The sequence below is a fragment of the Lepidochelys kempii genome, chromosome 1 (assembly GCF_965140285.1).
Source record: "Lepidochelys kempii isolate rLepKem1 chromosome 1, rLepKem1.hap1, whole genome shotgun sequence".
In the NCBI taxonomy this organism is placed as follows: domain Eukaryota; kingdom Metazoa; phylum Chordata; order Testudines; family Cheloniidae; genus Lepidochelys; species Lepidochelys kempii.
In genome coordinates, this window is record NC_136380.1 from 113,791,871 (window position 1) to 113,808,418 (window position 16,548).

The 16,548-nt window shown below is 45.7% G+C and overlaps 1 protein-coding gene across 1 annotated transcript in view; it reads left to right on the plus strand.

Annotated features, from left to right (window-relative positions):
- The window catches only part of EDAR (ectodysplasin A receptor), a 70,122-nt gene that overhangs the window by 33,217 nt on the left and 20,357 nt on the right, over positions 1-16,548 (plus strand). Inside the window, exon 4 of the mRNA XM_073327446.2 lies at positions 9,312-9,397. Coding sequence (XP_073183547.1) covers positions 9,312-9,397 — 86 coding nt within the window. The remainder of the gene's footprint in view (positions 1-9,311; positions 9,398-16,548) is intronic.

The following is a 16,548-nucleotide window of genomic DNA, read 5'->3' on the forward strand; positions in this document are numbered from 1 at the left end:
AAGTGAATTCAGCACAGTACCTGTAGCAAGACTCTTAACAGACCCAAAATTAGCTCTGACATTCCACAGTGGAGAGAGACAGAGGTGCAATTGGTGTTTCAGGCCCTCAGAAAGGGGCCCACACCACCAGGTACAAATACCTGTCTCAAGCCTCTCTCAATTCACAGAGTTTTGGAACCCATGTCTCTTGCCTAGCGAGTGCTACTTAGTTGATGGTGAGTCCCTCCAGCATATCAAAAGGTCAAGTACAGTTCCAAGCACAGTTCCCATAATCAGGGTAATAACAATTTATTCTTCCCACCCCAATAACAGAGACACTGGGGATCCCACAACAGCCAAAGTGACCATTTGGGCAGTTATGGCCTCATTCTAGGCGGGGTGGGTGTGTCTATGCAAATGAGATCAGCCCCTGAAGTTCTTTTCCATAGCTTGCCACACCTCACCACCAGATGTCAGGGTGGAGCTCATCCTGACACTGCTTACATCCTCCCCCCAGCCGAGAATTTGGCGTCCCGACAAATCATACTCCCTTTATACCAACTCATTGGTTTCCTCCAAAGGGCCTCAGAAAGTCCACTTTAGCTTCCACAATCCTGTGTGCTAAATGTATTGGCTCCTCACTAGTCACCCCAGGTGCATCATAAGTTAACAGTTTTACTGGTCTTATCACCCTGTCTCGTCTATTGAGAATCTCTGTTGCCGAGGTAGAGGGAACATCCTCTTGATTGACGGATGGAGAGCCTTCCTTTGAGGGTCCCTCGGCTACTGGCGTAGGACCCTGCACTCTTAGTTCTAACGTGGGAGGGTCCAAGGTGCCCAGGACATCCTCTACCTGTGTGCCTCCATTATCCAATAACCTGTGTGTGTCATCACACGGGGGTCTCATCAGCGGCACAGGGGTGTCAGAAGTGGGCCTAAATAATTCTGCCATGGGGTTTAGGGTGGAAGAGGGAGAACTCTCATTTGGTTCAGCTGATTGAGACTGAACTCTTGTCTCCATCCCAGGATACACCAGGGTTGTGTCTTCCTCCTCAGACTCACTCTCAGACATGCAGAATAGGGGTAAGTTAGCTGCAGGGGGCCCACTATCTGTGTTGGATGGCGGCTTTGGTCTAGCACTTCTGTTCTGCCTGGCTGCCCTGTCGTGGCCCATCTCATAAGGGGTGCTTACCAGTTCCCCCACAGGGAGCAAAAGGTTTCTATGCACCATCTTTATTTGCCCTGGACTGTCTTCAGGTTTGATCTTGTTTCCACAGTATGCATCCGATGAAGTGAGCTGTAGCTCACGAAAGCTTATGCTCAAATAAATGGGTTAGTCTCTAAGGTGCCACAAGTACTCCTTTTCTTTTTGCGAATACAGACTAACACGGCTGTTACTCTGAAACCATAGTTAATAGTTCTGCAATTTCACATTTGAGTTCTTTCAGAACTCTTGGGTGAATGCCATCTGGTCCTGGTGACTTGTTCCTCAATTAATTCCAAAACCTCCTCTAGTGACACTTCAATCTGTGACAATTCCTCTGGTTTGTCACCTACAAAAGACGGCTCAGATTTGGGAATCTCCCTAACATCCTCAGCCGTGAAGACTGAAACAAAGAATTCATTTAGTTTCTCTGTAATGACTTTATCGTCTTTAAGTGCTCCTTTTGTATCTCGATCGTCCAGGGACCCGACTGGTTGTTTAGCAGGCTTCCTGATGTACTTAAAAAAACATTGTTATTACCTTTTGAGTTTTTAGCTAGCTGTTCTTCAAACTCCTTTTTGGCTTTTGTTATTACATTTTTTACATTTAATTTGGCAGTGTTTATGCTCCTCTCTATTTACCTCACTAGGATTTGACTTCCACTTTTTAAAAGATGCCTTTTTATCTCTCACTGCTTCTTTTACATGGTTGTTAAGCCATGGAGGCTCTTTTTTAGTTCTTTTACTGTGTTTTTTAATTTGGGGTATACATTTAAGTTGAGCCTCTATTATGGTGTCTTTGAAAAGTGTCCATGCAGCTTGCAGGGATTTCACTCTAGTCACTGTACCTTTTAATTTCTGTTTAACTAACCTCCTCATTTTTGCATAGTTCCCCTTTCTAAAATTAAATGCCACAGAGTTGGGCTGTTGAGGTGTTCTTCCCACCACAGGAATGTTAAATGTTGTTATATTATGGTCACTATTTCCAAGCGGTCCTGTTATAGTTACCTCTTGGACCAGATCCTGCGCTCCACTCAGGACTAAATCAAGAATTGCCTCTCCTCTTGTGGGTTCCTGTACCAGCTTCTCCAAGAAGCAGTCATTTAAAGTATCAAGAAATTTTGTCTCTGCATTTTGTCCTGAGGTGACATGTACCCAGTCAATATGGGATAATTGAAATCCCCCATTATTATTGATTTTTTTATTTTGATAGCCTCTCTAATGTCCCTTAGCATTTCATCGTCACTATCACTGTCCTGGTCAGTTGGTCGATAATAGATCCCTACTGTTATATTCTTATTAGAGCATGGAATTACTATCCATAGAGATTCTATGGAACATGTGGATTCATTTAAGATTTTTATTTCATTTGATTCTACATTTTCTTTCACATATAGTGCCACTTCTCTCCCCCCCCCCCGCCGACCTGTTCTGTCCTTCTGATATATTTTGTACCCCAGAATGATTGTGTCCCATTGATTGTCCTCACTCCACAGATTTCTGTGATGCCGAATATATCAATATCCTCCTTTAACACGAGGCACTCTAGTTCACCCATCTTATTATTTAGACTTCTAGCATTTGTGTACAAGCACTTTAAAAACTTGTCACTGTTTATTTGTCTCCCCTTTTCTGATGTGTCAGATTCTTCATGTGAATGTTTCTCGTCTGATCTGGCCCATACTTTATTCTCTTCCATCCTCTCCTCCTGACTAAAACCTAGAGAATCTCTATCAATAGACTCTCCTCTAAGAGAAGTCTCTGTCTGATCCATGTGCTCCTCTGCAGCAATCGGCTTTCCCCCATCTCTTAGAGTATGTCTACACTACGAAATTAGGTCGAATTTATAGAAGTCGTTTTTTAGAAATCGGTTTTATATATTCGAGTGTGTGTGTCCCCACAGAAAATGCTCTAAGTGCATTAAGTGCATTAATTGGGCGGAATCCTTCCACAGTACCGAGGCTAGAGTCGACTTCCGGAGTGTTGCACTGTGGGTAGCTATCCCACATATCCCGCAGTCTCCGCTGCCCATTGGAATTATGGGTTGAGATCCCAATGCCTGATGGGGCTAAAACATTGTTGCGGGTGGTTCTGGGTACACATCGTCAGGCCCCTGTTCCCTCCCTCCCTCTGTGAAAGCAAGGGCAGACAATCGTTTTGCGCCTTTTTTCCTGAGTTACCTGTGCAGACGCCATACCATGGCAAGCATGGAGCCCGCTCGGGTAACCGTCACCATATGTCTCCTGGGTGCTGGCAGACATGGTACTGCATTGCTACACAGCAGCATCAACCCATTGCCTTGTGGCAGCAGACGGTACAGTATGACTGGTAGCCATCATCATCATGTCCGAGGTGCTCCTGGCCACGTCGGCCAGGAGTGCCTGGGCAGATATGGGCTCAGGGACTAAATTTGGAGTGACTTGACCAGGTCATTCTCTTTAGTCCTGCAGTCGGTCCTATTGAACCGTCTTATGGTGAGCAGGCAGGCGATACGGATTGCTAGCAGTCTTACTGTACCATCTTCTGCCAGGCAGGCAAGAGATGAGGATGGCTAGCAGTCCTACTGCACTGTCTGCTGCCAGCCAAAGATGTAAAAGATAGATGGAGTGGATCAAAACAAGAAATAGACCAGATTTGTTTTGTACTCATTTGCTTCCCCCCCTCCCCCGTCTAGGGGACTCATTCCTCTAGGTCACACTGCAGTCACTCACAGAGAAGGTGCAGCGAGGTAAATCTAGCCATGTATCAGTCAGAGGCCAGACCAACCTGCTTGTTCCAATAAGAACAATTACTTAGGTGCACCATTTCTTATTGGAACCCTCTGTGAAGTACTGCCTGAAATACTCATTGATGTAAAGCCACCCCCTTTGTTGATTTTAATTCCCTGTAAGCCAACCCTGTAAGCCATGTCGTCAGTCGCCCCTCCTTCCGTCAGAGCAACGGCAGACAATCATTCCGCGCCTTTTTTCTGTGTGGACGCCATACCAAGGCAAGCATAGAGACTGCTCAGCTCACTTTGGCAATTAGGAGCACATTAAACATTATCCAGCATTATCCAGCAGTATATGCAGCACCAGAACCTGGCAGAGCAATACCGGGCGAGGAGGCGACGTCAGCGCGGTCACGTGAGTGATCAGGACATGGACACAGATTTCTCTGAAAGCATGGGCCCTGCCAATGCATGCATCATGGTACTAGTGGAGCAGGTTCATGCTGTGGAACGCCGATTCTGGGCTCGGGAAACAAGCACAGACTGGTGGGACCGCATAGTGTTGCAGGTCTGGGATGATTCCCAGTGGCTGCGAAACTTTCGCATGAGTAAGGGCACTTTCATGGAACTTTGTGACTTGCTTTCCCCTGCCCTGAAGCGCATGAATACCAAGATGAGAGCAGCCCTCACAGTTGAGAAGCGAGTGGCGATAGCCCTGTGGAACTATCTGTGGCCTTGCAACACCAGACCGTTACCGGTCAGGTGGGAATCAATTTGGGGTGGGCAAATCTACTGTAGGGGCTGCTTGGATGCAAGTAGCCCACGCAATCAAAGATCTGCTGAAATCAAGGGTAGTGACGCTGGGAAATGTGCAGGTCATAGTGGATGGCTTTGCTGCAATGGGATTCCCTAACTGTGGTGGGGCCATAGACGGAACCCATATCCCTATCTTGGCACCGGAGCACCAAGCCGCCGAGTACATAAACCGCAAGGGGTACTTTTCAATAGTGCTGCAAGCTCTGGTGGATCACAAGGGACATTTCACCAACATCAACGTGGGATGGCCGGGAAAGGTACATGACGCTCGCATCTTCAGGAACTCTGGTCTGTTGCAAAAGCTGCAGGAAGGGACTTTATTCCCAGATCAGAAAATAAGTGTTGGGGATGTTGAAATGCCTATATGTATCCTTGGGGACCCAGCCTACCCCTTAATGCCATGGCTCATGAAGCCGTACACAGGCAGCCTGGACAGTAGTCAGGAGCTGTTCAACTACAGGCTGAGCAAGTGCAGAATGGTGGTAGAATGTGCATTTGGACGTTTAAAGGCGCGCTGGTGCCGTTTACTGACTCGGTTAGACCTCAGCGAAACCAATATTCCCACTGTTATTACTGCTTGCTGTGCGCTCCACAATATCTGTGAGAGTAAGGGGGAGACGTTTATGGCGGGGTGGGAGGTTGAGGCAAATCGCCTGGCCGCTGGTTACACACAGCCAGACACCAGGGCAGTTAGAAGAGCACAGGAGGGCGCGGTATGCATCAGAGAAGCTTTGGAAACCAGTTTCATGACTGGCCAGGCTACGGTGTGAAAGTTCTGTTTGTTTCTCCTTGATGAACCCCCCCCCTTTGGTTCACTCTACTTCCCTGTAAGCTAACCACCCTCCCCTCCTCCCTTCGATCACCGCTTTCAGAGGCAATAAAGTCATTGTTGCTTCACATTCATGCATTCTTTATTCATTCATCACACAAATAGGGGGATGACTACCAAGGTAGCCCAGGAGGGGTGGTGGAGGAGGGAAGGAAAATGCCACACAGCACTTTAAGCACAGCACTTTAAAAGTTTACAACTTTAAAATTTATTGAATGCCAGCCTTCTGTTTTTTGGGGCAATCCTCTGTGGTGGAGTGGCTGGTTGGCCGGAGGCCCCCCTACCGTGTTCTTGGGCGTCTGGGTGTGGAGGCTATGGAACTTGGGGAGGAGGGCGGTTGGTTACAGAGGGGCTGCAGTGGCAGTCTGTGCTCCAGCTGCCTTTGCTGCAGCTCAACCATACACTGGAGCATACTGGTTTGGTCCTCCAGCAGCCTCAGCATTGAATCCTGCCTCCTCTCATCACGCTGCCGCCACATTTGAGCTTCAGCCCTGTCTTCAGCCCACCACTTACTCTCTTCAGCCCGCCACCTCTCCTCCCGGTCATTTTGTGCTTTCCTGCACTCTGACATTATTTGCCTCCACGCATTCGTCTGTGCTCTGTCAGTGTGGGAGGACAGCATGAGCTCAGAGAACACTTCATCACGAGTGCATTTTTTTTTCTTTCTAATCTTCACTAGCCTCTGGGAAGGAGAAGATCCTGTGATCATTGAAACACATGCAGCTGGTGGAGAAAAAAAAGAGACAGTGGTATTTAAAAAGACACATTTTATAAAACAGTGGCTACACTCTTTCAGGGTAAACCTTGCTGTTAACATTACATACATAGCACATGTGCTTTCGTTACAAGGTTGCATTTTGCCTCTTCCCACCGCGTGGCACCACCTCAACCTTCCCCCCTCCCCGTGGCTAACAGCGGGGAACATTTCTGTTCAGCCACAGGCAAACAGCCCAGCAGGAATGGGCTCCTCTGAGTGTCCCCTGAAGAAAAGCACCCTATTTCTTCTATTTCTATTTTTAAGCATCATGGTGACCATGAATGATATCTCACTCTCCTGAGGATAACATAGAGAGATAAAGAACGGATGTTGTTTGAACACCAACAAACATACACTGCAATGCTTTGTTGTACAATGATTCCCGAGTACGTGTTACTGGCCTGGAGTGGTACAGTGTTCTACCATGGGGGACACAATAAGGCTGCCCTCCCAAGAAACCTTTTGCAAAGGCTTTGGGAGTATGTCCATGAGAGCCGCGAATGCCAGGGCAAATAAATCCTTTCACATGCTTGCTTTTAAACCATGTATAGTATTTTTAAAGGTACACTCACCGGAGGTCCCTTCTCTGCCTGCCGGGTCCAGGAGGCAGCCTTGGGTGGGTTCGGGGGGTACTGGCTCCAGGTCCAGGGTGAGAAACAGTTCCTGGCTGTCGGGAAAACCGGTTTCTCCACTTGCTTGCTGTGAGCTATCTACAACCTCATCATCATCTTCTTCTTCGTCCCCAAAACCTGTTTCCGTATTGCCTCCATCTCCATTGAAGGAGTCAAACAACACGGCTGGGGTAGTGGTGGCTGAACCCCCTAAAATGGCATGCAGCTCATCATAGAAGTGGCATGTTTGGGGCTCTGACCCGGAGCGGCCGTTCGCCTCTCTGGTTTTCTGGTAGGCTTGCCTCAGCTCCTTCAGTTTCATGCGGCACTGCTTCGGGTCCCTGTTATGGCCTCTGTCCTTCATGCCCTGGGAGATTTTGACAAAGGTTTTGGCATTTCGAAAACTGGAACGGAGTTCTGGTAGCACGGATTCCTCTCCCCATACAGCGATCAGATCCCGTACCTCCCGTTCAATCCATGCTGGAGCTCTTTTGCGATTCTGGGACTCCATCATGGTCACCTGTGCTGATGAGCTCTGCATGGTCACCTGTGCTGATGAGCTCTGCATGGTCACCTGCAGCTTGCCACGCTGGCCAAACAGGAAATGAGATTCAAAAGTTCGTGGTTCTTTTCCTGTCTACCTGGCCAGTGCATCTGAGTTGAGAGTGCTGTCCAGAGCGGTCACAATGGAGCACTCTGGGATAGCTCCCGGAGGCCAATACCGTTGAATTGTGTCCACAGTACCCCAAATTCGACCCAGCAAGGCCGATTTAAGCGCTAATCCACTTGTCAGGGGTGGAGTAAAGAAATTGATTTTAAGGGCCCTTTAAGTCGAAATAAAGGGCTTCATCATGTGGATGAAGGTTTACATCGATTTAACGCTGCTAAATTTGACCTAAAGTCCTAGTGTAGACCAGGGCTGAGTTTAAAAACTGCTCTGCAACCTTTTTAATATTAAATGCCAGCAGTCTGGATCCACTTTGGTTTAGGTGGAGCCCATCCTTCCTGTATAGGCTCCCCCATCCCAAAAGTTTCCCCAGTTCCTAATAAATCTAAACCCCTTCTCCCTACACCATCGTCTCATCCACACATTGAGACTCTGAATCTCTGCCTGCCTGCCTGGCCCTGCGCGTGGCACTGGAAGCATTTCTGAGAATGCCACCATAGAGGTCCTGAGTCTCTTTCCTAGCAGCCTAAATTTGGCCTCCAGGACGTCTCTTCTACCCTTCCCTATGTCATTGGTACCTACATGTACCACAACCACCGGCTCCTCCCCTGCACTACGCATAAGTCTATCTAGATGCCTTGAGAGATCTGCAACCTTCGCACCAAGCAGGCAAGTCATCATATGGTTCTCCCGGTCATCACAGACTCAGCTATCTGTGTTTCTAATGATCGAATCTCCCATTACTAACACCTGCCTTTTCCTATTGACTGGAGTTCTCTCCCCTGGAGAGGTAACCTCAGTGAGAGAGGATACCCCAACATCATCTGGAAGGAGGGTCCCAACGATGCGAATGTTTCCCTCTGCTCCCGTTAACTGTTCTCCTTCACTGGGCCTTTCATCCTCCTTAACAGTGCAGGTGCTGTCAGACCAGAGGTGGGACAAATCTACAGTGTCCCAGAAAGCCTCATCAGCATACCTCTCTGACTTCCTTAGCTCCTCCAGTTCTGCCACCCTGGCCTCCAAAGCCCGTACACTGGCTCTGAGGGCCAGGAGTTCCTTGCACCAGATGCACACATATGCCACCTGCTCACAGGGCAGGTAATCATACATGCTACACTGAGAGCAATAAACAGGATAGCCCTCACTCTGCTGCTGGGCTTCTGCCTGCAAACTTTCCTACAGCTACCTAAGTTAATGATAGGGGTTTTGTTTAAATCAAGAAGTTTTGTTTATAGTTTAGTTTAAAGGTTTTAAAGAATGGCAAGTGTACCTCGCCCCTTTCCACTCCCCTTCCAAACTCCCTGTTAGCAGTCCCTGGTTACTTGCTCACTGCTTTATAAAGCCCTGTTCTTCTTGATAGCCCTGCCCACAACTAAGGCTCAGCCAATGAACAGAGGCTTCTAGATTTCATACCTTGTTTAGAAGCTCACAGCTTCCAACTGCTGGCCACAGCACACGATCCTTCAAACAAAAACAGACAGACAAACACAAGCTCAGCACACAGCAAGTAACCCCCAAACACAAACACACACTACAGACAGCACTTACCCCAAGGGTCCCATATTTGTTCCTCCTTCACCTGGAGAGCTCCCTCTCAAAACTCCCTGTTAGCAGTCCCTGGTTGCTTGCTAAAGTTTTAAAAAGCGATTTTATCTTAGAGTAATTGCTTTCTGCTCAACTGTACTCAACTGTGATGGATGCACTGATGTTGTTTTGCCTTGTCTTACCCTTTATTGCAGTTACTACATGTTGGAAAACAGACCCAGGAACATCTATGGCATGGTTTGCTACTCATGCTTGTTGGCACCTCCTAACACCAAGGAATGTAAGTGTTCCTTAGTTTCTGTGTATTTCATTCAGTTTTGACTTGAATTCAGCTGGAAGTTTCATATGCAGCTCAGTATTGTGCTGGTGCCTATGCCAGTCAAAAATCAGAGTCAGCCCTCAGGAAAGCTAGATCTGCTTCCAGCAAGATCACACTGCAAATTAAACAAGAAATTCAGGGAAATTAGAACTTTTGATTTTAGGTCCTATTCTGTCATGTGATGTTTTTCCCATCTCCAAATATACTCATATGTGATCAATTACCCTTCTTTAACTGGCTGCTCTCTAGACGTTCAATGTCTTAAGGACTATCTAGTGTCCAGGTTTCTCTGAGGCTGCTGTACTGGGAGATAAGCAACACTGGAATTCTAATGACTTGAAAGTTCCAATTAACCACTTCTCTGCTATGCTGGGTCCCTGCCCCTCCATTAAGAAAGGAAAAAGCGGGGGGGGGGGGAGGTCTCCAAAGAAGACTGGGGTGAGAGAAAGAATGACATACAGCTGGCAAGATGTTTCAGCAGGGAGAGCAAGGCTGGCAGCTGAAGAAAAGTGGATGAGGATGGGACTCTTTTGGAGATCAAACTAGGAAGGAGAAAAGGTCTTATTTAATAAGAGCAGAAAGGGTGGGCTCAGGAGGAAGGATGAAGTCCTGCTAGCAGTGGGAGGAAACTAGGGAAGGGATGGAAGCCAAGACTACTTGTCTCCTGTTCCTAAGTTTACACATTCCTGGCAAGAACAACTAATTTTTAGGTTAAAGGTTAAGGTTAAAACTGGAAAGAAAGATATCCCTAACCATCATCTCATTAGTTTGCTATAAAGCAGCAGTTGTCTTCTAAGCACACAGCCTCACACTCTGGTCACTGTGAGACAACCAAAATATGGGACATCTTCCTCTAGGTCCAGGTAAAAGAGCATCTTGCCTTTTCATGCTCTTTTTCAGTCACAAGGTGGGAGGGCTGACGATAGAATTTGAACTTGTTTAAGAAGCTGCTGAACTCTCATTTGTTAATTGCAAAAAGAGAGAGACTGTACTCCAGTGGCACTTGCTAATCATCATGTTGAACTGGGCCAATGGTTGATTCATCCCTGCTCATGGGAAGAAGAGAGAGATAGTCACCGACAACTCCCCACTGTAGTTAAAGCTTCTGGGAGCCCGATCTCCTCTTTCTGTGGGGGATGAAGAAGGAGGTGGTGGGATTAGAAAGTCTCTGTGGGTGGGAGTGAAGGGAATGGAGCTTCTCTCAGCTAACCCAGGAAAGAAGAGATGTGGGGAGGAACAGAGGAGAGCCCCAGCCAGCAGCCAAGGGAGTGGGCAGAGAGCTTTTTTCCCCCCTACAAGCAGATAAGAATGAGGCCTGCTCGTACATCTTTCTATTTTTTACAAGTCCATCAAACGCACAAGTATCGCAATATCGGATCTGTATGATATAAGGGCTGGGATTGTCAAACAGCTACCAAACTGTTCAGATGTCTCTGTGGCAATTAGCTAACAGATGATCACTGATACACAGCAAACAAAACAAGTTGCAGGTTTACAATACTTTTTGGCCTTTGTTTCAAGAGGTGGGGTTACTTCGAAGAACTGTACACTTGTGACTGCTAGGCACGGCCATTTCCGCTTACCACCACCAATCACTGCAGCTGCACTCCCATCTTCTGCTCGCATTTGTCCTACATAAACCATGGAGAAGGGATCAGGTTGAGCTAGTAGACATGACATCCTGAATTGTGATGGGTGTGAGCACATGCTCAAGAGTTTTGTAAATTGGAGGCTGAATCATACCAAACATGTAAGATATGGAATGTCTGGCAAGGAGCCATGAGAGGGGCTTATGGCTATTGCCTACTTCAAAAAGGCAACTTCTGTTTTTTATAGGGTATTTGGCAGGTACAATATAAACACGTCTAATTCTTTGAGAAAAGTATATTACACGGCTTTTTGACCACATTCATTCTGAATTTGCCAAAGGCACCAATAAATGGGTAGAATACACATTATCTTTGGGAGTAGTTTAGGCAAGCACATTAATCTACTAAGAAATCAAATGGGCTGTAGGAGAAAATAGCAATCTAAATCAGAGTGCACATCAGTACTTCAATCAATTCCAGTAAAACCAAACATTTGACTACACATTGAAAAGTATTTAACAATTTCTGGAAAAAAAATTGAATCCAGGTTGCTTGCGGCGGATCCCTCTAGGCATTAACACCAGAGAATTTGTTTTATTAGGTACAGAATTCTAGATACTGTTGTGAGATTGGTGCTTTATAATAAATAATAATTTGCAAATAAAATGTAAAAGCCCTTTCCTTTGGGATCTCTTGAAGAGCTCAGTCACTGAGTCAAGCAGCATAAAATCCAATAACAGCAAATGATCAGAAAGAAAACATCTTTATCCTAAATTACAGTGAAATCAAATGGTCTCAACCAGCGTGCAAAGATACTATACAGTTATTGATGCCTAATTGTATAATCTTTCCAATAATACAACTTCCTGCTCTGATTGGTTGTGGGTACAAGTTGCAGAACTACAGTACTGTACTATGAGTATGCACTGTCTTCATTCTGATTTACTACTATGGTACTTCTGCTATGATTGGCTCCTGTACTCTGATGTTTCATGTTGTGTGCCAGCAACAGAAATAGTGCCTCCATTTCTCGCTCCCTTCAGCTAACAAACTGGAGAACTGGTCTGAGTTTAAAAGGGTGAAATTCAATAAAGACAAGTGCAAAGTAATTCACTTAGGAAAGAGAAAAATTAAATGCACAACTACAAAATGGGGAATAACCAGGTAGGTGGTGGTACGGCTGAAGAGGATCAGGGGATTAGAGGTGATCGCAAATTGAATATGAGTCAACAATGTGATGCCGTTGGAAAAAATGATTGTATCAATCTGGGGTGTATTAACAGGAGAGCTGTATATGAGACACGGGACATAACTGTCTCTATCTACTTGGCCCTAGGGAGGCCTCAGCAGAAGTACTGTGTCCAGTTCTGGGTACCGCATTTTAGGAAAGATGTGGACAAATTGGAGAGAGTCCAGAGGGGAGCAACAAAAATGATAAATTGTTTAGAAAACCTGAGTTCAGAGGAAAGGTTAAAAAAAAACAACTGGGTATGTTTAGTCTTGAGAAAAGGAGAGAGAGAGGGAAGACCTGATAACAGTTTTCAAATACTTAAGGGCTGCTCTAAAGAGGACTGTGATCAATAGTTCTCCATGTCCACTGAAGGTACAAGTAGTAGTAATGGGCTTAATTTGCAGCAAGGGAGATTTAGGTTAGCTATTATGAAAAACTTTCTAACTATAAGTGTAGGTAAGCTCTGGAATAGGCTTTGAAGGGATGTTGTGGAATCTCCATCACAGGAGGTTTTTAAGAACAGTGGTCAGTGATGGTCTAGGTTTACTTGGTCTTGCCTCAGCACAGGGGGCTGGACTTCATGACTTCTCAAGGTCTCTTCCAGCCCTACATTCCTATGATTCTAGGACATCAAAAAAGGCTATGGTTTACATGAAGAAAGAAACAGGATAGTGTAAAAAACTCTACAGCAAATGGAATTGCCAGAATATTTTAAATCTTTTTACTTATTTCCCTTTGTCCTCTCAACTGTCTCCCATCTTTTCCTCTCAGAAAGGTTTGTGTTGTCAGAATAGCTGCCATATGTCAAACAGTAGGAAAATTCCCTCCAGATTCAGTTTTTAAACACACACGCACACGCACACACGCACACGCACGTACATCAGTGGACAAAAGACTTGCTGATCTATAGAGAAAGAAGGGACTGGGGAAAGTAGAAGAATGAAGTGATCAAAAAAAAAGGGAGGGAGGGAGGAAAAAGCCAAAACAATTGACTTTTTAGAAATTTTACTTTCAGAAGTTTGGCAGCCCATTTTATCTATGTTTTTCCTCACATAAAATAATAAATCAGTAATGTAATAAAGAGGTTACTTACCAGTGTTGTTCTTCCAGGGCGCCACCTCTGCCTAGTCACTCTTGTGGGATTAGCGACTCCCGGCGTTAAACTGTAGAATCTTCTTGCCAGCAGTAAATGTTAGAGCTGCTCATTTCTCCCTCCTCCAAACCTCATGGAGGATTCTGAGGATAACATGAGGGGAAATGTGCCCAAGAGCTTTCAGTTCCTTCCCTAATGTCAGAATTCTTTTCCTGAGACTCCAAAGAAGCAGGGAAGGTGGCTGGGGAGTGTGACTATGTAGAGGTGACTCTCATAGAAGAGCTACTTAAAAGTAACCTCTCTTCCTTCAAGTGGCCTCTCCTTATTCCTACTTGTGAGAGATTAGCGAGCAGTACAACCCACTAGGAAGGTTGGCTGAGATGTAGTAGGTGAACAAGGACTGCAAAACTCCCAAAATGAGCATTAGCTCTGGATGTCAGTCAAGAAAGTGCTGGAAGTGACCTCACTTTCGCTCTCCCAGATCAGATCTCAGATAAGCATCGGATTCAAGTACATACAGCTCTTTGACTAAGAACATTGCAAATCCTATGAAGACAGAAGGCCTACAATGGATGCTGCCTTCAAATTAGTTGCATGTCTGTTTCGATATATCCAGGTGAATGAACACCTGGCAAAACATAACAAAGGTGTAAAGGAGACTTGGTAAAATACAGAGAAATTAGTGGCCTGTATTAGATGAAAACAGAGATACTGTGGAAATGGGGATGAGGATGCTGACTAAATCATGCTTCTTATATGGCTACAGTTTGTAGAATATTGGCCAGTATCTCATTAAGTCATAGAATCTCAAGGTTGGAAGGGACCTCAGGAGGTCATCTAGTCCAACTCCCTGCTCAAAGTAGGACCAATCCCCAATTTTTGTCCCAAATCCCTAAATGGCCCCCTCAAGGATTGAGCTCATGACCCTGGGTTTAGCAGGTCAATGTGCAAACCACTGAGCTATCGCTCCCCCCCTCCCATAGACTGCAGCTATCGTTATGAGGGATATCTGCCCAGCTATGTGTTACAGATACTAACTAGATCAGAGGCCACAAGACCTTTGGGAAACAAGACTCTGACCCCAAAGCAACTGAGATACACATATAAGAAAGAATATTCCAGGGGCAGCTAATAAATACATCCACTTGCAGTACTCACAGCACAATCAGGTGCATTGTGCCAAAAATGTGGATTTTTTTAAAGCAGCCATGACAGCAGATCAGTCAAAAAATCATTCCTTCTAATCTCCCCCTCCCCCCCGCTCACATGCTGAAAGAAGTGGTATTAATCAACCTATGTAGTTTTTTAAACCTAACACACCTGGACTAATGGTCTGACAATTTAATTTTTTAAAAGAGATACTAAAGTAATTTTTTCATTATCAGAGTGAGGCTAACATCTGGAAACATCCCTTTTGTTGTTGGTGCATTCTTAGAACTTTAAAACAACCAAACAGATGAGAATTTTAATGTAGTACAAAATAATTTATTAAAAGGCTGAGGGCTTTGTATGTCATGTTCCAATCAGAAGATCACTTTTATAGCTGTGTTTTAAAAACCCTGAATTCTGGGCCTTTAGCTGAAATGCTTAAAACACTTAACACAGAAAAACTCCTTACAGTACTAGTAATACTATATAAAAAGAAAAAAATATATAAAAATTATTTGTAACTCTCCGTTCTTTGTAATATCACCATTTTCTTTCCTTGCCAGTTCTGTCCTTTTGTATTTGATCATTCCCTCCCCCCACATTGCTCCCTTGCCCCACCCATTTCTTCCTTGTGTCCAGTGATGCTTACAAATGAATAGCCTTGTTAGCTGGAACTGACAAACTTATTTTCTTCACTTCTTTGACCTTAGAGCACCCAATTCCTCTTACCACGCAGAATGGAAGAGATGTCTAGGGAAATGCTAGGTTGTTCACTAGGTGGAGTAGCCCAGCTCTCATTCCCTTGAGGTTTGGCAACATGAAGACAAGAGTTTGAGGTTACGTCAGGGTATATTAGCCTCAGCCTCATTTCTTATTCTAGACAAAACCTCAGAGGGAGGGATTCGAGGGCCAACAAAAAAGAATGCCTGCTCAGTCACCTGAAGCCTGAGGATCTATGGGAAAACTTTGTTCCAACTATGGAGATCTTGTGTCATCCTTTGAGAGGGCCTGCCTCTCCATGCTGCCTGTGGAACACCAGCTCCTAGTCTCACAACTCATTCAGAAACCATGATGCCATGTTTTTTTCACATGAGCGACAGTGGGAAATTCTAGGGAGTTGCCACAGCTTTGCCCCCTTTCAGTCTTGCAAGTCTGCCCCAAAACCAGTAGAACCCCAACATCATGCCACTCACGTAGAAGGGCTTCCAAGGTCTCATAGCAAGACTAGGAGATTAATGTCATTTTGGGTCCATTCTCCTCCATCTCACATTTTTTGGAGCCATTATAGTAGAATTTCAGCTCTTTTTATCCCTTTCATGTTGCACAGCAAAAGAGATGTTAGACTCCACATACAGAGTTTAATTCACAGAGCAGAAACCTATAAATTATAGGTGCCACATAATAATTACAACAGTTATAAAATCCAAAAATCAAAATACAACACATGCAAGTGAAGTGCCAAACCAAGGCCACATAGCCTAGAATAATCATCACCTCCGCTCCCTCCAGAGAGCACTGTCACAGGGTGCACTTACCGCTCATAGCGCCTCTTCCCAGCCGTCCTGGGGATTAGCTCTGCCAGACGTTGTGCCCTCCTCAGGTGGTGTCTCTTCTGTCATCCTATCAACCCCTCTCACTCCAGGAACTGCAGCGTCCCTTTCATGACCCGGCCTGCTCCCTTGACATGGCTCCCCCTTCCGGGGGGGTGTCACAAAATCTTTCCAGAACAAATCATCCCAGGCAGTACACTGTCCTTGGCCTGGCCTGTGCCATGTCCCCAGTGACTGGTAAGGGACCCCAGGCACCCTCTACTCCAGGTTCCAGCTCAGGGTCCTTCCAGTCAGCAGCCAAGGTCTGCACTCCTATTCCTTGGTGCTTTCCCCTGAGCCTCTGCCGACTTTCCTGGATTCCCTCCTCTTTGGGTTTGCCAGCCTCCCAACTCCCTCCTCCCAAGGAGTAACTGTGGACTACCCTTTATAGTACCAACACACCTCCCGTCACCCAGGGAGCAACTGAAGATTTCCTCCCTGCAGCCCCTTTCTGCTCTCAG